Source organism: Hydra vulgaris, chromosome 10, assembly GCF_038396675.1.
Source record: "Hydra vulgaris chromosome 10, alternate assembly HydraT2T_AEP".
NCBI classification, from domain to species: domain Eukaryota; kingdom Metazoa; phylum Cnidaria; class Hydrozoa; order Anthoathecata; family Hydridae; genus Hydra; species Hydra vulgaris.
Window position 1 is genome coordinate 18,418,350 of NC_088929.1, and position 24,697 is coordinate 18,443,046.

At 28.6% G+C, this 24,697-nt stretch overlaps 1 protein-coding gene and 1 pseudogene across 1 annotated transcript; one reads left to right on the plus strand and one right to left on the minus strand.

Moving 5' to 3' along the window:
* Positions 1 to 7,753: 7,753 nt before the first annotated feature.
* On the plus strand, positions 7,754 to 11,896 carry LOC136086184 (solute carrier family 15 member 4-like; annotated as a pseudogene).
* A 676-nt stretch (positions 11,897 to 12,572) lies between these two features.
* LOC136086185 (solute carrier family 15 member 4-like) lies at positions 12,573 to 20,617 on the minus strand. Its single transcript, XM_065808466.1, has 4 exons — positions 19,616 to 20,617; positions 19,342 to 19,507; positions 12,711 to 12,891; positions 12,573 to 12,613 (listed from the first exon to the last, which is right to left on the minus strand). The coding sequence occupies exons 1-4, from the start codon at positions 20,491 to 20,493 to the stop codon at positions 12,573 to 12,575; spliced, it is 1,266 nt and encodes a 421-aa protein (XP_065664538.1). The 5' UTR covers positions 20,494 to 20,617.
* Between the last annotated feature and the right edge of the window lie 4,080 nt (positions 20,618 to 24,697).

A 24,697-nucleotide genomic window follows, 5' to 3' on the forward strand; every position in this document is an offset into this window, starting at 1 on the left:
TGCTATCCCTACAGAATCAATCAGTTAATGTTGATATATCATTTGACTTCATCTATTAAATAGTTTAATTTATATTGTACGCTACTTTCAAAATAATTAATTTTAGTATTTAATTTTTTTATGTTTTATGTCCTTTTTTTCTATGATGAATTAAATTTTGTTATTTTAATTTTTCTATAAAGTTTAAATTTTTTTTTTTTTTTTTAAAAAAGTAACATGTATCTATTTGTTTTTTTTTATTTTATACCTTTTTTATTACTATTATTGTTATTATTATTATTGTGGTTATTGATATATTGTTATTACGCAGGTCAACAAAAGAAAAACGTTTTTTCTGTTGACGTGTCAACAATACGTTTTTTATATAGAATTTCTCGTTTTTGCTTTCAAATATGCAACCCTTTTTCTTTTATCGCGTTAAATTTTAATAATATCTAGGTTTAAATTTTTAGCATTTGAGGTGAGTTCCTACTAAATAATATTATTCAAAAGTATGTTAACCTCTTAAAAGAAGCATTTTTTTAACTAAGATTTTAGAAAACTTTACTTAAATTTAACTTTAAGACTTCAAGTTAAAATAGCAAACCTATTAAAAACTCAAACCTTATTTCTTAACTTATAATTCTCAACAATATAATAGTGGCAGTTGGTGTTTAGTATTTATTCAAGATAAATTAGGTATCAACGATGTTTGTGATAATATTTGCAAGAGTTCCTAGTTAGTGTGTAGTATTTGTTGGAGATTTAGTCGATGCTAAAATATCACAATTGTCACTAAAATTATTCTAATCGATGTACATTTTTATCTACTTATAATAAATTTTTCTATATGTTATTTTTCTATATATTATTTTTAAATATATTTATATATATATATATATATATATATATATATATATATATATATATATATATATATATATATATATATATATACACGCACACTGGCGTAGGAACTATGGGTAGAGCGGAGGGGTGATAGCTCCCCAACTGCAACACTGGGGGGGGGTTTCTCCATTTAACTTTTTATTTCCCCTCCCCCCCCCCCCCAAACACCCCTCCCCACTGTTATTTTTTTATGACAGCAACAGCGGAATTATGAATTTCCAGTCTGCAATAACTCAATCACAATTAAACATCACCATGAAAAAGTATATCTATAAAACTGTTTAAGAGATCATCGCATCCTAACTATTTTTTAAATGAATGTGTGCTGGCAAAAGATGACTAATCACGTTGCGTGTGATAAATAATTGAATAAATAAATCATTTTTATCTATTTTGCTATATATATATATATAAATATATATATATATTTTTTTTGTTGTGTGGTTATTATAATTCGAGAAGTCATTACTGTTTTATCACAGAGCACGGTAAAAGAACGTTTAACAAGGAAGTTCACGCTTCCTTGTTCCTTTTTAGATCGCTATATTGGGCTAGAACCGGCTTCGAACCTTGGTTCTCTAGGTTCTAAAGATAGGTGCGGATCGATAAAACTTTCTCTTATTCTTGCGGTGTTTACGGAAACTGTACGTTCATCTATTTTTAAATTATTTGATATTCACAAACATTTCGGAGCATTTGCTTAAAGTTAAGGCTGCGAAAAGTTACACGAAACTTACATAACTATTATAAAACAGCTGTTAGAAAATGGCCATTTGACCGCAAGCCGCGCTAGATTTAAATGGTTTTATGCGTGTTTTGTAAAAAATATTAATTTAGATTTATAAACTGGAATTTTTTATAAAAAATACTTATATTGTAACATAAAATAAAAACCCCCCTCCCCTCCTTTTTAAATCTGGACTCAAACCTCCCTCCCCTTAGGTTATCTCATAGCTTATTTTATATCAATTTGGGTGATGGTCTTGAGTGGTGTTCCACAGGTTCCGTGGTCATTATCATTTAATGAGATCATCTCAAGTTAATTTTATACTGATGAGATTTGAATGAGATCATCTCAAATTAATTTTATGCTGATGATTTAAAGATCTGAAAGAAATAATTTGACACAATGTTTATCATTACAAGGCGGTATTAATAATATTTTAAAGTGGTGTAAAGACTGGTTAATCAACTTAAACGTCAACAAATAAAAAGTTATGCACTTAACATTTGTTAACGTTTAAGTTGATTAACCGCTTTTTATATTTATAAAAAAGTTTTTATTAATATAAATATTTTATATTTATAAATTATAATTTATACTATAATTGTATATTTTAAATTATGTTTACCATTGGCAAACAGAATTTAATGTATAATTATAGTATAAATTAAGTAGATGGTACACAACTAGTCTTAGAATCATCGAATGAAGAAAGAGATTTAGGAATCACAATAAGATCAGATTTGAAATGGAAACGCAAGTGTTAAACGTAATGAACAGCTATCATAATTGGTCTAATAATAGAACATTGAGCATAATAAACGTACGAATGATAGAAATTTTGTATAAATCATGTATACGTCCACATTTAGAGTATGCGTGTGTAATAAATGTTCCTGAATTTAGGGGGATATAAAGGCTGGAAATAATTCAACGCAAAGTAAAAAAAATTCCCTTCAGAATTGAAAAATTTATCGTACAAAAAAACGCCTTAAAAATTTAATTTAATCAGTTTGGATTTAAGACAACAGCGTGGAGACTTATTCCAAATGTATAGTTGTTCGTGGGTATGAGAAAATTAAATGGTCAAATTTTACGTTTCCAGTTCTTGATAAACCTGGGATTCATACACGTTGGCAAGGCCATAAATTTAATATTAAACTAATAACAAATTATCCATCAAAGTTTAATTTTTTTACAAACAGAGTTGCGAAATTGTGGAAAACCTTAAAAACTGAAGATACTAATGCGATATCATTAAACTCATTGTCCAGATATGATTACTAACATCTACAATCACAATGTCCAACACTTATTGTCCAGATATGATTACTATCATCTACATTCACAATGGCGTTGTTGCCAGCAACGTTCACAAATAAATGCTTGTTTGGTGTTTTGTGGTTGTCCTCCTCAAGCAACGGCTTAGCTTATATGGGTCATGTTTATAGTAATGGCTGCATTAACCTAAGCGATAGTTTCTGCAGGGATACATTATCTCTGTTTCAGCAGTGTTATAATATTTTTATTATACTATTACTTGTTCAGCCCATAGTGGTCAATATATACAGAGTAGGCTGTTGATTTCTTTAAAAATTTAAAACGAATCACTTTAGCTGATAGCAATGTCGATTGTAAGTCCTTGGTAGTTAATGTACTTATTGAAGCGGATTATTATTGGAAATTTTTTTCATGGCAAGGTAATTTGTTCCAATGTTCCTGTTGCTTTGGGCAATCATCAGTTGATTTTACATTTAGTGAAAATGTTAATGTATCATTTGGAAAAAGATTGTTGTGTCTTTTTTACACATACTTGATAAAGTGAAGCGGAATTCATTGATGTACTTCTCAGTCTAATAAAAATATCAAAAAGTTTTGGGAAATAGTGAATTGAGGAGTTAAAGATAATATTGTTGAACATTTTAAGAATAAATACACATTTTAATAAACAAAGATAGCAAGTATACAGTTAAATTGCCGTTCAAAGAGAGCCATTCAATAGTGAGTGATAACTATAGTTTATGTATAAACGCAGTTCTTTAAAAATTAAAGAGTGATTCTGAGCTCTTAAATGAATATAATGAGATAACCATAGAGCAATTAAATTCTTTTGAAGCTTATCTATTATAAAAGTAAACTTATTTGTTTACGCTTGTTTTGATTGGATACCATTTTTTAATTTTCTTAATATAAGAGAAAATTCCTCCAATAGCAGTTTTAACTGTAGTATAGAGCAGGGTTAGATTTTGGCGTTAACAGCCTTCCGATAACTAAATTTACTCATGCCGTTGACCAAACAGAAACATAAGAATACGAGTTTATTTTATCTTTTGGCGTTAAAAATTGCGGTTTTACTTTCAACCAGCCGATAGCTTATCAAAGGGTTTTTATTAACGGAGAGATGTGAATACGACTGCTAGTGTAATAAAGATGGTAAATTGTTACGGTTCAAGCACTGAGGAGTTGCATTATATGCCACATTTCCCAGTGTGTCGTAAAGTTAAATCTACAACAAAAGTAAGATTGTTTTTGACACAAGTTCCACCTTATCAGGTCCATTATTAAATGATTGTGTAAATGCTAGACCAAGTTTAGCAAACCCTTTATTTTTTATATTACTACGATTTCAGGCAAATAAATATGTCTTTACTTCAAGAATAAAAATCATTCTTGCAGATTGCCCTTGATAAAAATGACTGAAATTATTTACGTCTAGTATGGTTTGATGATATCTATAATGTTAATAATAGTAATTTCTTTTCATCTGCTACTTATCGTTTATGTCGAGTTCCTTTCGGTGTTACTTTGTCTCCATTTCTCTTTAATGCTACGTTGAGACATTACTTCTCTAATGGTAATTTTTTCTCAAAATTTTTACATTTTTTGCATACAGACGATTTGAATTCTCTTAAGCTGTGGTACCATTGAAGATGTTTTATTTTTTTAAATAAATGTAAGGACATAATAAAAGAAGGAGGTTTCAACTTAAGAAAATTCGAGTCTAACTCTTCATTATTTAAAAAAGAAGATTAATGGTGACGATGCTGAAAGAAAATAGAATGGAATAAGACAAAGGATTATATAATTTATTCATTTGAGGATAGTTAAATGTAGCCTCAATAATTCCTACAAAAAGAGTGATAAGTTTCATTGCTAGCATTTATGATCTAACAGGTCTTATATTATAGCATTTATAATCTAACAGGTCTTATTATTTTAATATGTAAGAGTTTATTTCAAAGGATTTGTATTACTAAATTAGGTTGGAATGAAAATTTTTTTGGTGATTTATTGTCTGCTTGTTACCTTATTTTAAGTGATTTCAAATCTGTTTTCCAAATAGCAGTACCTCAATGGTATATGAGCCCTGGGCTGGGTACTAGAATGATGTAAAATTTGAATTACATGGTTTTTCTGATGCAAGTGTAAAGTCATTTAGATGTTATGTTTATGTCAGATTTTTTAATGCTATTTTAGTCGTGCCTATTTAATTGCCTCAAAATCTAGGATTGCCCCATTAAGCAAGAGCATAATGCCTCGATTAGAACTTTCTGCAACTTTACTTATAGTAAAATTATTAGCATCTATTTACGAACAATTGATTCCTACTTATAACATTTCAGATATAGTATATTGATTCAACAATTTGCTCGCCTTCGATTTTTAATACCTATAAACAGTTTGTACAAAATCGATTAACTAAAATAAGAGAACTGTCTTTAATTTGTAATTGGAACTATACTGAATCATATAGAAATCCTGCAGATATGATATCTCGAGGATCATCTCTTAGAAGGTATAAGATAATGAACTTTGGTTTTGTGGACCCAATCTTTTAAACGATGTTAATATTAAATGGCCATATTATGAACATGTTAATCATTCAAATGAAACACTTGAAGTTTTATGTAATGTGGCACATGTTAAGTTTAATGTTAATCTTGAATTAATTAATATTGCTAAATTTAGTGATTTTGCATTATCGGTAAATTGAAAATTCACGTCGTGCATTCTTCGATTTATCGATAATGCAAAAGATAAAAAGAAAAACACCTTTAAGACCGGTCCAATTACAGCCGAAGAAATAGATAACTCAAAGCGATTGTAGATTAAGTTTCACAGATAAATCTGATCGATGAAAACAATTTCAAACAATTACGAAAAGATCTACGTTTATTTGTTGACACATGTCTCATGACGTGGTTCAAAATACTGATTTAGAATACAACACAAAATTTCCTACATTTATAAAATTTTACATTTTCAAAGCTTGTCAAGCACAATGGTGTGATTAAAACAATTAATGCTTTAAGATCCCAGTATTGGATACCTTGTCATAAACAATTAGCAAAGAGCGTGGTACAAGTACTATTTGAATTTTGCCAAATAGCCATTCCAACATAATTTTGCATGATGTTGATTACATTATCCGTGAGCCGACCTTTACCAGATATACCTATATGCTTCTGGTAATACCCAATACATTCTAGTTTTATTGAAACAAGGTCATCACCATAAGGTTTTTGTGCAATAACTGTGCTAAATGAGGTAGTGTCTCCGTCCCCAAGATATTTAGAATAGTGAATGTTATATTTATTTACTGAAGAGCAAAATATTTCTGTTGCATCAGTTGACTCCATAGCACCAGCTGATTTAGTGTGACTTACTTGGCATGAATGATTAACTTTCCACTGCTCATATTTAAGTGTCTCTTTTTTTTCCTTCCCAAATTTGACAACTTTTACAAAACTTAGATAATATAACAGTATCCAATACCTTGTTGTTATTGTGAGACGTTGCCACCACTACACCGTGGAACGGTGTAGTGGTGCCAACGTCTCACAACAACAACACCGTTCTAAGAAGAACATCCTCTCCGCTGCCAGGTACCATCGATAGAAACATCACAATCAATAACATCATTCATATTAGAGTCAGGTTTCAGTATTCTCTTAACTTCCATAGCAGAATTTTTCATACTTTGCCCAGCAACTGACTTATAAGAACTGCTACTAATACAGTCAAAACTAGGCTTTGATAGAGGTGGTTGCATGTTCATTATTGAGGTAAAAGTTAACATTGTATCTCTCCTCCGCCTATTCTCCTGAATGCCATACCGCTGCGTATATTAATTTCACAAGTATTTATACCAGGTTTATTGTTTTTGATAACAGGAAAAGTAAGAAATGTATCTTTAAATCAACACAACCACTACAAGAAATTTGAAAAAACAAAGAAAACCCCAAACGTCTTGAATGATCATGCAACATGGAAAGCTTTGTACCACATATATTACAAGTAGCATACTTTTCAAAACAACTTTTCATTTATTTAAAATGCATAAAAAATACAAATTCATCATTATCAAATAATGTTTTTTCAAGATTATTTTTAGCTTTTTACTACTTGTAGTTCCTGTGTTTGTATCAAAATGCTTATAGGTGTTATTGGAATTATTATGCTGATTGCCATTAAACTTTCTTTTCCTTGGTCTTATTATTCTTATTTTGTTTTTCCATAATTTTCTTTTCAACCCTTAACTGTAATAGGTTAGATACAAAAATTAAAAGCATTTTAATTTTTGTATCTAACCTATTACAAGGCTTATATGAATTTTCAGAGAGGTTAAACGTGACATCAAGAAAGTTCACAATTTTTAAATTTATGTTTATTTCGATTTGAAAGCCAAGTATAAAAATTTTTATATCTTTTCTAATTTTATCGAGCTGTGGACCAGAATTTTTACGCATTACTATTAAACCATCGTCTCGATAAAGGCCTAAATCTTTTATATTAATTATTTTACTTAATAAATTTCAGCTAATTAAAAGCGAAACTAATCAAAATTAATGTTTTTGAACTAATATTTACACAATAAACTTCATTGTATAAATATAGAGTTGCTGCGCGTGTAACTTGTGTAAGCACAAAATGATTAGTAAAATGATATAGACCTTATTATAAACTAATGTTCGCGTATTACAGCAGTCACCTTTACTTAAACCACTTCATTATTGTTACTTCATAATGAAGTAACAACAATGAAGTGGTATTTGAAATGTATTTTTTTACTTCTTAGTATTTTCTTTTATTAACAGTAATTTAATAATATTATTTAAATGAAGAACTTGGAGCGCGTGTAACTTATATGCATTAAATGATTAGGTTTAACTACTTAAAATAGTAAAAAATTATCAGCATTTTAATCGGTGGTATATTTTCCGTTTTTAATGACTGTTTATCGATATATATTATAATTATTTGACTCTAAACATACGTATTTCTTGTAATATTTTAAATATTAGAATAACTGTTAAAATGCAATGTCCGAATAAGAGCATTACAACGAGTTCCGACCAAGATGACGTTAGCAATGATAGCGATTCTGACGACTCAAGATTCTATTATAATCGTAGAGTGTATTTAAACCCACGAAATGAAAGAAATTCAATTTTTGTTAAAGTATGCTTTGTATTTGTTGTTGTATTAGAAAGAACAGCTTATTATAGTTTGTCTGCGAATTTGCCCTTTTTTTTATTAGAATATCTTAATTATTCTAGTACATTAAGTATAGTTACAACCCAGTTTTTTATATACACAACATGGATATCATGCATTGTTGGTGGTGTTCTTGGAGATTTTATACTTGGAAGGTTTCATACTATTATATTTGGATTTTTTGTTTATATTATCGGTTTTGGGATGTTACCTGCTATTAATTTTGTTGTAAATCCAAATAATATACCTAATACCAATCAATCAACACAAGTCACAAAAGATCAATTAACAGCCAACTATAATAGTACATCAAACAGCAAAGCTGAATATCATGTATGGGTCTTTTTTTCGCTGTTTCTTGTATCTATTGGTGAAGGTTGTTTTAAATCAAATATGTCACCATTTGGAGCTGATCAAATTAATGATACTGATGATGTTGAATTAAAAAAATATTTTCAATACTACTATTGGGCATTAAATATTGGTGCATTCATAGGCTATTTGCATGAACTTTAATTCAACAAGAATATGGTTTTATAACAGGCTACCCTATTTCTGTTGCTTTGTTGATAATTGCACTAATAGTTTTTTGCATTCCTCAAGTGAGAATTATAAATGCAGTAGTGCCAGCACGTAAAAAATTTTTGGTGAAAATACTTAAAATGTGTTGTAATTCAACAAGAAAAGCTGATAATAAGTATGCATATTTATTTTTTTAAATAATTTTATCTTTTAATATAAAATTTAGTTTATTGAGGAGTTTTTTTTTTGCTATGACTTTATTAGCAACTGTAAAATTATTCAGGTATTCAAATTATGAGAGCTATGTTCCAATTCAACACTGGCTAGATAGAGCTAAAGTTGTTTATGGTGGCAAATACTCAGAGACTGATGTTGAAGATGTAAAAAAGTTGTTTTCTGTGCTTCCCATGTTTTTTTTCTACATATTATATTTTGCTGCATATAATCAAGATTTTTGTTTGAAAATTAAATGTGTATTAAATTTTTTCTTAAACTTATCCTGTCTCATAATTTGCATTTCTTTTGTGTATATTCAAAGTGATAATTTGTATCACAAGTACAACAAATTGGTGCAATAAATTTTTTTTATGTTTATTAAGTTTAAATTTTTGTTATTTATTAAATTTTGAAGTTCAAAGGTTCAATTATAAAATTGTAAAATTAAGTTCCTTATGTAGTTAAAAAGACAAAATATATATAACAAAAAAAAAAAAACAGTTTGTAAAAAAAAAAATTATTTCAAAAGTTTATAATTAGAAAATAAAGATAATTTTGAAAAGTAATCTCAATCTCTTATCAAAATCATCAAAACTTATAGAAAGAAACATACTATAGAAAGAAACTTACTTATAAAAAGAAACTTACTTATAGAGAAATTAACTCTTGAAAGAAAGTTACTTATTGAAAGAAACTTACTTATTGAAAGAAACTTACTATTAAAAGAAACTTACTTATTGAAAGAAACTTATTTATTGAAAAAAACTTACTTATTGAAAGAAATTTACTTATTGAAAGAAACTTACTTATTGAAAAAAACTTACTTATTGAAAGAAACTCTTCTAAATCAGTAAGTTATTAGAATCAAGATGAGAGTTTAAGTGTTTGTTAATTAAAGACTCAAAAACCTAACAAACCTAGTAAAAACAGACGCCTGTTTTCTGGAAAATTGTCAATATTGGCTAAAGGATAGAGAAAGAGGGCTTGGTCAATTTGATCAGAAAAAACATTGAAAAGAGTGCTGTCTTGAGATGAAGGAGAGCAATATAAAACAAAGAGAAAAGCGATAGAGTGAAGTGGTGCTAAACAAAAGCACATAAAATAGTCTGTGGATTCAAACCTAGTTTCCCGTCAAATATGTGAATTCTTACAAATATAAATGCCCAGACCAAGCATACGACTATTGAAGTCTTTACAAATTAAAGGAAGATAACCTACAACACTAAGATCACAAGATGAGACAGCTAAACTCAAATTAGTCTCACAAAGAGCAATTAGGTCTGGTGAACTTTGCAAGAGATAAGACTCAAGAGAAGAAAAGTTACTTTGAAGACCATGAATATTAGTGAATGATAGATTTAGAGAACTTGATGATAACAATGGTTTTTCGTGTTTTATAGTTTTTGGTACTTTAGTCATTTTAAAATTTGTTAAAAAACTTGACTCAATACACGGATAGTACTCAGTACACTATTTAATAGTCCAAGCAATCGTCTCATTACTATTAACAAACCCTACGCAGTAACAAAGAGCTCCAAATGTAGCTGAGATAATGCACACCAAAAGTACAAAAGCAGTATTCAAAAGCAAGTAATTGTCCATTCTTTGTTGGAATTGAGTAGCGAGGAATTAATGGAGGAAACTCATAGATTGTGTGAAGCACCATCAATCCAAACCATTTCACCACACTTCTACATGGATTGGAATGAGGCATACATTCGTTTTACCAGCTCCACTGGTTTATATTCAGAGCTCCAGAATATAATAAATTCTGAGACAGCTAAATGGAGGAAAATTCTTTGTGGAATTTTGGATGTGACTCTTTTCTTGGCTTTTAGGAATTTAGCTTTTCTAGGTAACTCATAACATTCTCTCAGTATCAATTTTAATTATTCATATAACTATTGTATAATTTAATTATTATTACTAAATAACTATGTTTGCAGGTTAAATAATGCACATGAATGAGAAAGAAAATGGAAACTTTCTGGCTGGTATGGAGTTTATTGGTTGCCACAACCTGGTCATTGCATCTAACTAGGAAAATGTAAGACGCCATAAACAAGAATGCCCTTACTTATTTCTATCGTCTCAAAATGAGTTCATCAGAGAATATGGTGGTGTCCCCTGAAGTGCAGCTGTTGAACAAATCCAGGATGGTATCTACTTCACATTCATAGTTGATGGTACCCCTAATATATCTTACACTGAGCAGATAACCTTTATTTATTTTTTTTCTCTATGAAACTTTGAAAAGATAAACTAATCACTGGTAAATTAAAGAACAATTCTTGTGTGTTGAAGCTTTCAAGATGAAGAGAGGAGTCAATATAGCTAAGCTTATCACTGATATGATTTGAAAGCTAGTATACTCCAAACTCTCATGGTCAGGGATAGGATAATGGATCCATTATGTCAAGCGCTTACAAGGGAGCTCAAGCATTAACAAGAAAAAATTATTTGGAACCTCTGTTTGTTTCCTGTAGAGCTCACAGTCTGGATTTGGCTGGTGCACATGCAGTTGAACCAGTCATTGAGATCAAAGTATTCATTGAGAAATCTTGGTTTTGCCCGCTAGAAGATCCTCACTGAAGCAACAAGAATTTTACTGCATAGACTTACTATGACAAGATGGAGCTCTCATACCGACTTGATAAAACCACTTTCCAAGAGGCCAAGAGAAACATTGGCAGCTCTTAAACATGCTATGGAAAATCTGGATCTGACCAGTGAGCAGCTCAGCCAGGCAAGAAACTTAAAAAAAAATGATTATCATCTTTTAAATTTGTATTGCTAGTTATGACTTGGTACAAAACCCTTACAGCTGTTAACAATGTTAGTCGTCTTTTACAATCTGAAGCCATTACCATTGATGATGAGCTGCGTTTGATTAGACAGCTGCTGAAAGATCTTGAACAGATTAGGGGCTCTTGCTTGCAAGTTTTCCAAGAGGCTGTAGCAGGACTGCAAGGGCTAAACTTGCTACTAAAGGAAAGCTTAAACTTAAGCCCTTTCAGGATTGGCATCAAACACAGGCCATTTCCATGACAGCCGAACAAAAGACTTTAAAGTAAAGGTTTTTAATGTTAAAGGGTTTTAGAAAGTCTATGCACACAGGCACAAGAAACTATTCACTCAAGATTCAGTGAGTTTTCCAGATACAAACTTCCGAGTGATTTCCACAAAGAAACATACAAAAATAATCTATTACAAGTTGTACTTTCATTTATTGTACAATGCAGAGAGATTGAGACATTATTATGTTCAGTCTATATCAACTAACAAAATCTTTAAACAAAAATATTTTTTTATTGAATTTAATAGGATTTTTTGATTTATTGATATGAAATAAATGTTGTTGTAAAACACCAAAATAAATAAATTTTGTGAAAATTTTTTGTGTACACTATAATTATACCTTGCTAAAAAAAATTTAATTTCCCCAATAATGCTAATGTCCCCATAAGTATTCGTTTTTTTTGTAAAATCTGTCCCTGTTAGTGATACTATAGGTGTGTATATATATATATATATATATATATATATATATATACATATATATATATATATATATATATATATATATATATATATATATATATATATATATATATATATATATATATATATATATGTATATATATATATATATATATATATATATATATATATATATATATATATAAAATCAAAATAAACAGTATAAGCATTAACATACCCAGGATTAATTTAACAATGCATTAACATTAACAATGTAGAAATAAACTATGATTTAAGTATATAAAAAAATATTAATATAAATGAAAAAAATATAGCAATATAAATTATATAGTATAAAATAATTAAAAACAATAAAATTTACCTATAGATACCATCAAATAATACGATTTAGCATTCTTTATATATTTAGAAAATATAGGTACAAAAATAACTACTGTGAAGATGTTTATAATTCCTAACCAACATGCTGGGACAGTTATTTTGGAAGAAAGCTGCAAAGTAACTTTCATATGGATGCCTTGAAGAAGATAAAAAGTGGAAACCTATAAAATTATTTTTATCTATTTTTATTATTTATATTACTATTTTTTTTAACAAAAAATTCTTATCATTATTATTATTTATAACTGCATTTTTAGGTCTGCATGGTACCAATATATTTTGCACAACTTTTTAATTTGTAATAAAGGATGTATCAATAGTTAGAACTGCAGGACGACAATTCAGTATTAGCAAAACATTGCAAGGACAATATCATACTGAGATTGAAAAAAGTATACAGTTTTTATTTTATTTGTTGTTGTGTCAAAGTTTATCCATAAATTGTTTGTTCATTGCTTTTATTTTTTTGAAATGACGGAGAATTTTTTATTTTTCTGAAAAGATGAAGAAATTAGATTAATTTATTTAAGTTATTAAATGCTAATGAATTTTTATGAATGAAATGAATCTTTTAAAATGAAATGATAACTAGATATGTTAACATTTCTTTTTAAGTCCAAATAAAAAACGTAGTATTAATTGCTTCGATATAATTTGCTTCGAGATCATTAAACATGAAAACGGTGCAACAGTTTTGCTTTAGGTGTTAAAAATGATTAAATGGAAAGTATAAAATAAATTATAATCATAAAATAGAGGTAAACAAAATACAAGAGATAACTATTTCATTTAATACGAAATTAGTATCTGAATCACCGCAAAGAAAAAGATAATACTTTTTACTTTTCTCTAAGAAGGATTATTGTTATTTTATATTATTTTGAATCTTCCAAACAATTGATTGTTTTTTAACAAAATTGATATTTTTATCTATAAGCTCTTTTTAATTGTAATTTTCTTTCGTAAAATCAGTATCTACAGTGGTCAGCCATTACATTGGGACCAGCTGTAATTTTTTGTAAATATTGTGTAAAAATTAATTTTTAGGCAAAAAGAAAAATAATGGTGCAATTTAAATCTTGTTCTTTTATTGATAAAGTTATACTTGATAAAAAATGAACAAATGAGATTAAACATTTTGATTATTTATTGGTCATAACAGTAAATTTTATAAAATATATATAAATTATTATTATTTTGTAAAACCGCCTTTATTTGCAATTACTGCTTTGATGCGTCGTGGCATGCTTGCAATCGATTTTTTTATAGTTTTTGTCAACTCTGGGTTATTTTGCCATATTTATACTGGTCGTCCCTCATTGTCCCAACCACTTTGTAGAGACGCCCTGCTCCTTGCCCACAAATGACAGACCAGATCATTACTGAAGCTGGATGCATGACTGTTTTCAGAATGCAGTTAGGATGAAACTTTTCGTTTGTTCTATGACAAACAAAAGATGTATTGCCCATCAAAGGACAATACATCTTTTGTTTGTCAAAAACTCATTTGAGAAGTAAATCTAAAATAATACTTATTTTAAGTTAAAATACTTATAAAATCCTCCTTGGACTCCTTGGACCAAACTCTTCCCCTGTATCAATTTTTTTCTCATTCGCATTTTGGTGAGAATCTTTACAATTTGTGCAAATTTTCGCTAAGAATATATTGTATTTTGCAAAAGACATCTGATTTGGCTAATTTTTGTTGGTGTCGTATCACATTTTTCCCCATAGCTGAAAATTTAAATAAAGAACCTTAAAAAATGACTAGACTTTAGTGTATTTACATAAACAGAAAAAAAAACTTGACTTAATGATTATTATTAAGTTTAAAAAAATAATTAAATAAAGCACAGATGCTTTAAATTAAAATAAATCACATTAAAACTTCAATCAAACTAACAAATAAAAATAACCTTAAATTGTCCAATATGCAACAATTTGACTATTACAGGTGATTGCTGACAGCCAGAATTGGCAATTGATAAAATTTTTATTAAATATTACTAAGAATAGAAATAACTTGACATGTAACCAGGGATGCAGAGTTCCAAAAAAGACTCTGGATTTCAAAGTCACAAAAAGATTACTTTATCCTAGTTTTTGGTATCCAGGAGCTCTAAAAATACAAATAAGTTTATAGACTACTAATAGGAAAAAAAGTAAGACTTTTAGGTTAAAAGAACAATCATTTTTTGAACCCGGGTATAATGGCGGCAAGGACTCTGTGACTCCAGGACTCCGGGGTCAAAAACAATAAGTTTCAAGTCATTAAATCTCATGAACTTTTTTCTTATAGCAGATCATAAGTCAACAATTATGTTTAGAGCTTCTGGACATTACGGACTTGAAAAAAGTAGATATATAAATCCGGAGTCCTTTTGGGACTCTGCATCCCTGCATGTAACAAAAAATAATATCATATTTATTTTATCATATGTGGGTTTAAGCAATCTATAATAAATAAATTGTAAAAAAAACATGTGGTCCTAATGTGATGGCCGATCACTGTATATCACGAGCTGTGAAAAAAAAAAAAAATCTTACTTTTTTCTTAGTGGGTGTTTTAGCTAAAAATCAAAATTTTATTTTTTTCTAAGTGAGTTGTTAAAAAACTATTGCTTGTTTTGGGCGATTCAAAAACTGCTGAACGGAGAAGTGAAAAGATTTATAGAGATAAATTGAAAAGCATTAAAATTTATATTGTATTTCATTAAAAGATTAGGCAAAAAAATATATATTTAAATTAACTTTTTAAATCAGAATATTTTTGTGGATTATAATAATTTCTCTTTTCAATCGCTTAGAACAGGCAGCCAATTTTAAATCTAGCTGGTCTTATTAATGATGCTCTTTCTCTTCTAGACAAGGTCCAAAAACGTATTGTAATTGTAGTTGGACCTGCCTTATCTGCCAAACTTTAACCTCTCTCATTTTCGTAAACCTGCATTTCTTTATTTTTTTTTACAAATGCTATCATGGTCACTGCTCAAAAGAGCAATCATCTTTAGTTCCATTAACTAAAACTCATTCTTGCTTGATTGACACACTTGACTTGTATGATATTTTTCATTACATCGTCAAACTCATTCTCGCTTGATTTATCATTTAGCAAAGATGCATTCTTTTACTGTACTAGTCCTTTTGTACTCAAAAAACTTTTATTAGTCAAGTTTTTTTTCCCGAACTTCAATGCTTTGAAACTTATGTCTTTTTTTTCCTGACTCATAACTTCAACTTTCCAAGCCTTCTTTCAACTGTTTTCTTATTCTTTAACACAATTTTTTATTTTATAGTCATTTCTAACTTAATAGTGGTTGTCAGTAGCCTTGTTAGGGTTAGTTAAAAAACCTTGAGTTAAAAAAAAAACAAACACTCAGGCCAAGAATGTGAGTATTGGCAAATCATATGATAATAACAATAAATATTGAGATTCAAAGATAAAACAGACAAATCTAAATTAGTTTTACAAAAAGCATGCATGTCTGGTAAACTTTACAAGAGGGGTTTTACAAAAAAAAAAAATGTTGACACCCTTATGTCTCAGAATTTGCTCATTTTTACCTCACTCTCTAATTATTGATCAAAATTTGCGTTTAAAAATTGTGTCTTTTTAGAAAAGTTTAAATTTAGTAACGAAAGCAATTTAACTGTTTTTTAAAACATTTATTTGAATAAAACATCAAATAGTGTTATCTATTGACTAGTTTAGGACATTTATAGTCATGGGTTAAGGGAGGGCCAGGGGGTCTCAGACCAACTCTGCCCCCCTTTATCTCCCTGGATTTTTTATTTTATTTATTTTTTATACTTAAAATGAATTAAAAACATAATTTTTTTTTAGTTTAAGTTTGAGATACAATTTATTTTCATTATTTCAAATTGATAATTACATGTCTCTTATTTCAAAGTAAGCACTTAAAACTGAGATCTTTTCATGATTTAAAAAATCATAAATTTTAAAACCAAAGATATTGAAATGTTTTTTGAAACATTTTAACAATCAATATCTTTATGGTAGTTTAAGATTAATATAGTCATTGACATTATAAGGTGGACAGTGTGATTTTTAGTTAAACCCCCCTTCCATCCAAGGATTTGAAAAAAATAAAAAAAGAAAGACAAATTCTAAATGCAAAATAGATTAAAAAAATTACAACAAAATTATTTTAAATGTATTTAATAATGCTTATTATTTGTTTCCTGTCATAAAAATAAAATAAAATTCTCAATCATTCCTTATGAAAATACAAACAAGTAAAGAACAACCTTTAAAACATCTGACTGGCGATGGTCAGAGGCCCCCTGGCCCTCCCTTAGCCCATGACTATAAATGTCCTAAACTAGCTAAAAAATAACACTTGTTTTATTCAAACAAATGTTTTAAAAAAGATTTCAATTGCTTTTGTTACAAAATTTTAACTTTTCTAAAAATACACTTTTTAGAAAAGTTTAAATTTTGTAACTAAATTTAAACTTTTCTAAACGCAATTTTTAAACTTTTTAAACTTTTCTAAACGCAACTTTTAAACGCAAATTTTGATCAAGAATTAGAGAGACAATTGATGAATCTAATTTTTTTCATTAGACTTAAGATAAGATAATGATATACAATTAAACTTTTTACTGGGGATTTTGGGCCACATCTTGATTTTACCTTCAAAACTCATGAACTTACAAGTCAATAATTTTGAACAAAATTGAATAAACAAGTCAATTCCTGAGACAATCAAGTCTTGAGAGTGCTATTTTGGATTGCTCAAGTAGAAATCTATTGGGGTACCAAATTTTAGGAAATTTCCCCAACACATTATAACGATATTAAATGTCAAAGTTGCTTTGTAGTCGCTTCAGATAATCACTAAAATGATGAGTCAGCATTATTTCAATTGACGAAATCTCTGGAAACCATGTGTATCTTTAACTAAAATTTTTGCAGTTATTATTTTAATATGGACTGCAAGTGAGGTAAAAATGAGCAAATTCTGAGATGTAAGGGTGTCATGGTCTGGATGATTTCATATGGAATGACCCAGAGCTAAGATTCTAAAAATGAAAAGTTAGTTTAAAGGACAATAAATATTGGTAAAAGATAGATAGAAACAATTTGGTGATACTGATAGTTTTTATTCCTAACATTTTTTATTAGTACTTTAGCCATGACTTATTTAAAATTTAATTGAGAGAACTTGACTCGAAACATAAATAGTGAATGGCACCCTAAGCAGCTTATTGTTTAGACAGTTGCCTCTAACCTAAAGTTGTAACTCACAAATGCAATTAATTAATAAACTCACAGACGGAGTCAATAAGCTTGATCTTTTTGACTCTACTTGAGAGTTTGTTTTTTTTATTTGAAAAAAAAAAAAAAAAAACAATACAGATTTATATCTGCAGAAGCTCTGCTAAGAAATTCTGCTACCTTCTAATTTTTCTATAACCAATAACCAGCAGTTTTTATCTCCTCAGTATGAAAATTTCCAAGGGGTAACATGTTACTAGTAGGAGGGTAATCACAATAATCCTAATCCTAACCTAATTTAAAAAAATTAGGGTTGGTCAATATTAAATGTTTTCTAAAATTTGCTTAAGCAAAACAAGAATTAATTTTGTTTATGATTAAGTGGTATTTAATCACCACTAATATAATAAATAAGGCCAGGTACTAGAAATAAATATATATGCAGGGGTTTAAGTACATCAATCTACTAAGGGTTTGAGATTGGAAAGGAATGTATGCATGTGTGTGAGAAATACTTTCAAGTAGAATAATAAGTTTAATTAAAATAATATTTTTTTAAATAAGTTTTTTAATATTAAAGCAACCCTGACTGTATTTACAACCTTATTTTATCTAACACAGTTTCATATAACTATAACCTTTGGTTACTATTATTTAATTTTCCTTTAGGAGTCTTTCTATAAGTAAGTTTCTTTCTATAAGTAAGTTTCTTTCAATAAGTAAGTTTCTTTCAATAAGTAAGATTCTTTCAATAAGTAAGTTTCTTTCAATAAGTAAGTTTTTTTCAATAAGTAAGTTTCTTTCAATAAGTAAATTTCTTTCAATAAGTAAGTTTTTTTCAATAAATAAGTTTCTTTCAATAAGTAAGTTTCTTTTAATAAGTAAGTTTCTTTCAATAAGTAAGTTTCTTTCAATAAGTAACTTTCTTTCAAAAAGTAAGTTTCTTTCTATAAGTAAGTTTCTTTTTATAAGTAAGTTTCTTTCTATAAGTATGTTTCTTTCTATAAGTTTTGATGATTTTGATAAGAGATTGAGATTACTTTTCAAAATTATCTTTATTTTCTAATTATAAACTTTTGAAATAATTTTTTTTTTTTACAAACTGTTTTTTTTTTTGTTATATATATTTTGTCTTTTTAACTACATAAGGAACTTAATTTTACAATTTTATAATTGAACCTTTGAACTTCAAAATTTAATAAATAACAAAAATTTAAACTTAATAAACATAAAAAAAATTTATTGCACCAATTTGTTGTACTTGTGATACAAATTATCACTTTGAATATACACAAAAGAAATGCAAATTATGAGACAGGATAAGTTTAAGAAAAAATTTAATACACATTTAATTTTCAAACAAAAATACCTGATTATATGCAGCAAAATATAATATGTAGAAAAAAAACATGGGAAGCACAGAAAACAACTTTTTTACATCTTCAACATCAGTCTCTGAGTATTTGCCACCATAAACAACTTTAGCTCTATCTAGCCAGTGTTGAATTGGAACATAGCTCTCATAATTTGAATACCTGAATAATTTTACAGTTGCTAATAAAGTCATAGCAAAAAAAAAACTCCTCAATAAACTAAATTTTATATTAAAAGATAAAATTATTTAAAAAAATAAATATGCATACTTATTATCAGCTTTTCTTGTTGAATTACAACACATTTTAAGTATTTTCACCAAAAATTTTTTACGTGCTGGCACTACTGCATTATAATTCTTCACTTGAGGAATGCAAAAAACTATTAGTGCAATTATCAACAAAGCAACAGAAATAGGGTAGCCTGTTATAAAACCATATTCTTGTTGAATTAAAGTTAATGCAGAATAGCCTATGAATGCACCAATATTTAATGCCCAATAGTAGTATTGAAAATATTTTTTTAATTCAACATCATCAGTATCATTAATTTGATCAGCTCCAAATGGTGACATATTTGATTTAAAACAACCTTCACCAATAGATACAAGAAACAGCGAAAAAAAGACCCATACATGATATTCAGCTTTGCTGTTTGATGTACTATTATAGTTGGCTGTTAATTGATCTTTTGTGACTTGTGTTGATTGATTGGTATTAGGTATATTATTTGGATTTACAACAAAATTAATAGCAGGTAACATCCCAAAACCGATAATATAAACAAAAAATCCAAATATAATAGTATGAAACCTTCCAAGTATAAAATCTCCAAGAACACCACCAACAATGCATGATATCCATGTTGTGTATATAAAAAACTGGGTTGTAACTATACTTAATGTACTAGAATAATTAAGATATTCTAATAAAAAAAAAGTCAAATTCGCAGACAAACTATAATAAGCTGTTCTTTCTAATACAACAACAAATACAAAGCATACTTTAACAAAAATTGAATTTCTTTCATTTCGTGGGTTTAAATACACTCTACGATTATAATAGAATCTTGAGTCGTCAGAATCGCTATCATTGCTAACGTCATCTTGGTCGGAACTCGTTGTAATGCTCTTATTCGGACATTGCATTTTAACAGTTATTCTAATATTTAAAATATTACAAGAAATACGTATGTTTAGAGTCAAATAATTATAATATATATCGATAAACAGTCATTAAAAACGGAAAATATACCACCGATTAAAATGCTGATAATTTTTTACTATTTTAAGTAGTTAAACCTAATCATTTAATGCATATAAGTTACACGCGCTCCAAGTTCTTCATTTAAATAATATTATTAAATTACTGTTAATAAAAGAAAATACTAAGAAGTAAAAAAATACATTTCAAATACCACTTCATTGTTGTTACTTCATTATGAAGTAACAATAATGAAGTGGTTTAAGTAAAGGTGACTGCTGTAATACGCGAACATTAGTTTATAATAAGGTCTATATCATTTTACTAATCATTTTGTGCTTACACAAGTTACACGCGCAGCAACTCTATATTTATACAATGAAGTTTATTGTGTAAATATTAGTTCAAAAACATTAGATTTTGGATTAGTTTCGCTTTTAATTAGCTGAAATTTATTAAGTAAAATAATTAATATAAAAGATTTAGGCCTTTATCGAGACGATGGTTTAATAGTAATGCGTAAAAATTCTGGTCCACAGCTCGATAAAATTAGAAAAGATATAAAAATTTTTAAAAATATTGGCTTTCAAATCGAAATAAACATAAATTTAAAAATTGTGAACTTTCTTGATGTCACGTTTAACCTCTCTGAAAATTCATATAAGCCTTGTAATAGGTTAGATACAAAAATTAAAATGCTTTTAATTTTTGTATCTAACCTATTACAGTTAAGGGTTGAAAAGAAAATTATGGAAAAACAAAATAAGAATAATAAGACCAAGGAAAAGAAAGTTTAATGGCAATCAGCATAATAATTCCAATAACACCTATAAGCATTTTGATACAAACACAGGAACTACAAGTAGTAAAAAGCTGAAAAATAATCTTGAAAAAACATTATTTGATAATGATGAATTTGTATTTTTTATGCATTTTAAATAAATGAAAAGTTGTTTTGAAAAGTATGCTACTTGTAATATATGTGGTACAAAGCTTTCCATGTTGCATGATCATTCAAGACGTTTGGGGTTTTCTTTGTTTTTTCAAATTTCTTGTAGTGGTTGTGCATTTAAAGATACATTTCTTACTTTTCCTGTTATCAAAAACAATAAACCTGGTATAAATACTTGTGAAATTAATATACGCAGCGGTATGGCATTCAGGGAGATCGGCGGAGGGAGAGATACAATGTTAACTTTTACCTCAATAATGAACATGCAACCACCTCTATCAAAGCCTAGTTTTGACTGTATTAGTAGCAAGCTTTATGATGCTTATAAGTCAGTTGCTGGGCAAAGTATGAAAAATTCTGCTATGGAAGTTAAGAGAATACTGAAACCTGACTCTAATATGAATGATGTTATTGATTGTGATGTTTCTATCGATGGTACCTGGCAGCGGAGAGGATGTTCTTCTTAGAACGGTGTTGTTGTTGTGAGACGTTGCCACCACTACACCGTTCCACGAACGGTGTAGTGGTGGCAACGTCTCACAATAACAACAAGGTATTGGATACTGTTATATTATCTAAGTTTTGTAAAAGTTGTCAAATTTGGGAAGGAAAAAAAGAGACACTTAAATATGAGCAGTGGAAAGTTAATCATTCATGCCAAGTAAGTCACACTAAATCAGCTGGTGCTATGGAGTCAACTGATGCAACAGAAATATTTTGCTCTTCAGTAAATAAATATAACATTCACTATTCTAAATATCTTGGGGACGGAGACACTACCTCATTTAGCACAGTTATTGCACAAAAACCTTATGGTGATGACCTTGTTTCAATAAAACTAGAATGTATTGGGTATTACCAGAAGCATATAGGTATATCTGGTAAAGGTCGGCTCACGGATAATGTAATCAACATCATGCAAAATTATGTTGGAATGGCTATTTGGCAAAATTCAAATAGTACTTGTACCACGCTCTTTGCTAATTGTTTATGACAAGGTATCCAATACTGGGATCTTAAAGCATTAATTGTTTTAATCACACCATTGTGCTTGACAAGCTTTGAAAATGTAAAATTTATAAATGTAGGAAATTTTGTGTTGTATTCTAAATCAGTATTTTCAACTGCGCCACGACATCGAGATATTCTGTTGTCAACAAATAAACGTAGATCTTTTCGTAATTGTTTGAAATTGTTTTCATCGATCAGATTTATCTGTGAAATTTAATCTACAATCGCTTTGAGTTATCTATTTCTTCGGCTGTAATTGGACCGGTCTTAAAGGTGTTTTTCTTTTTATCTTTTGCATTATCGATAAATCGAAGAATGCACGACGTGAATTTTCAATTTACCGATAATGCAAAATCACTAAATTTAGCAATATTAATTAATTCAAGATTAACATTAAACTTAACATGTGCCACATTACATAAAACTTCAAGTGTTTCATTTGAATGATTAACATGTTCATAATATGGCCATTTAATATTAACATCGTTTAAAAGATTGGGTCCACAAAACCAAAGTTCATTATCTTATACCTTCTTAAGAGATGATCCTCGAGATATCATATCTGCAGGATTTCTATATGATTCAGTATAGTTCCAATTACAAATTAAAGACAGTTCTCTTATTTTAGTTAATCGATTTTGTACAAACTGTTTATAGGTATTAAAAATCGAAGGCGAGCAAATTGTTGAATCAATATACTATATCTGAAATGTTATAAGTAGGAATCAATTGTTCGTAAATAGATGCTAATAATTTTACTATAAGTAAAGTTGCAGAAAGTTCTAATCGAGGCATTATGCTCTTGCTTAATGGGGCAATCCTAGATTTTGAGGCAATTAAATAGGCACGACTAAAATAGCATTAAAAAATCTGACATAAACATAACATCTAAATGACTTTACACTTGCATCAGAAAAACCATGTAATTCAAATTTTACATCATTCATAGTACCCAGCCCAGGGCTCATATACCATTGAGGTACTGCTATTTGGAAAACAGATTTGAAATCACTTAAAATAAGGTAACAAGCAGACAATAAATCACCAAAAAAATTTTCATTCCAACCTAATTTAGTAATACAAATCCTTTGAAATAAACTCTTACATATTAAAATAATAAGACCTGTTAGATTATAAATGCTATAATATAAGACCTGTTAGATCATAAATGCTAGCAATGAAACTTATCACTCTTTTTGTAGGAATTATTGAGGCTACATTTAACTATCCTCAAATGAATAAATTATATAATCCTTTGTCTTATTCCATTCTATTTTCTTTCAGCATCGTCACCATTAATCTTCTTTTTTAAATAATGAAGAGTTAGACTCGAATTTTCTTAAGTTGAAACCTCCTTCTTTTATTATGTCCTTACATTTATTTAAAAAAATAAAACATCTTCAATGGTACCACAGCTAGAATTCAAATCGTCTGTATGCAAAAAATGTAAAAATTTTGAGAAAAAATTACCATTAGAGAAGTAATGTCTCAACGTAGCATTAAAGAGAAATGGAGACAAAGTAACACCAAAAGGAACTCGACATAAACGATAAGTAGCAGATGAAAAGAAATTACTATTATTAACATTATAGATATCATCAAACCATACTAGACGTAAATAATTTCAGTCATTTTTATCAAGGGCAATCTGCAAGAATGATTTTTCTATACCTGAAGTAAAGACATATTTATTTGCCTGAAATCGTAGTAATATAAAAAATAAAGGGTTTGCTAAACTTGGTCTAGCATTTACACAATCATTTAATAATGGACCTGATAAGGTGGAACTTGTGTCAAAAACAATCTTACTTTTGTTGTAGATTTAACTTTACGACACACTGGGAAATGTGGCATATAATGCAACTCCTCAGTGCTTGAACCGTAACAATTTACCATCTTTATTACACTAGCAGTCGTATTCACATCTCTCCGTTAATAAAAACCCTTTGATAAGCTATCGGCTGGTTGAAAGTAAAACCGCAATTTTTAACGCCAAAAGATAAAATAAACTCGTATTCTTATGTTTCTGTTTGGTCAACGGCATGAGTAAATTTAGTTATCGGAAGGCTGTTAACGCCAAAATCTAACCCTGCTCTATACTACAGTTAAAACTGCTATTGGAGGAATTTTCTCTTATATTAAGAAAATTAAAAAATGGTATCCAATCAAAACAAGCGTAAACAAAT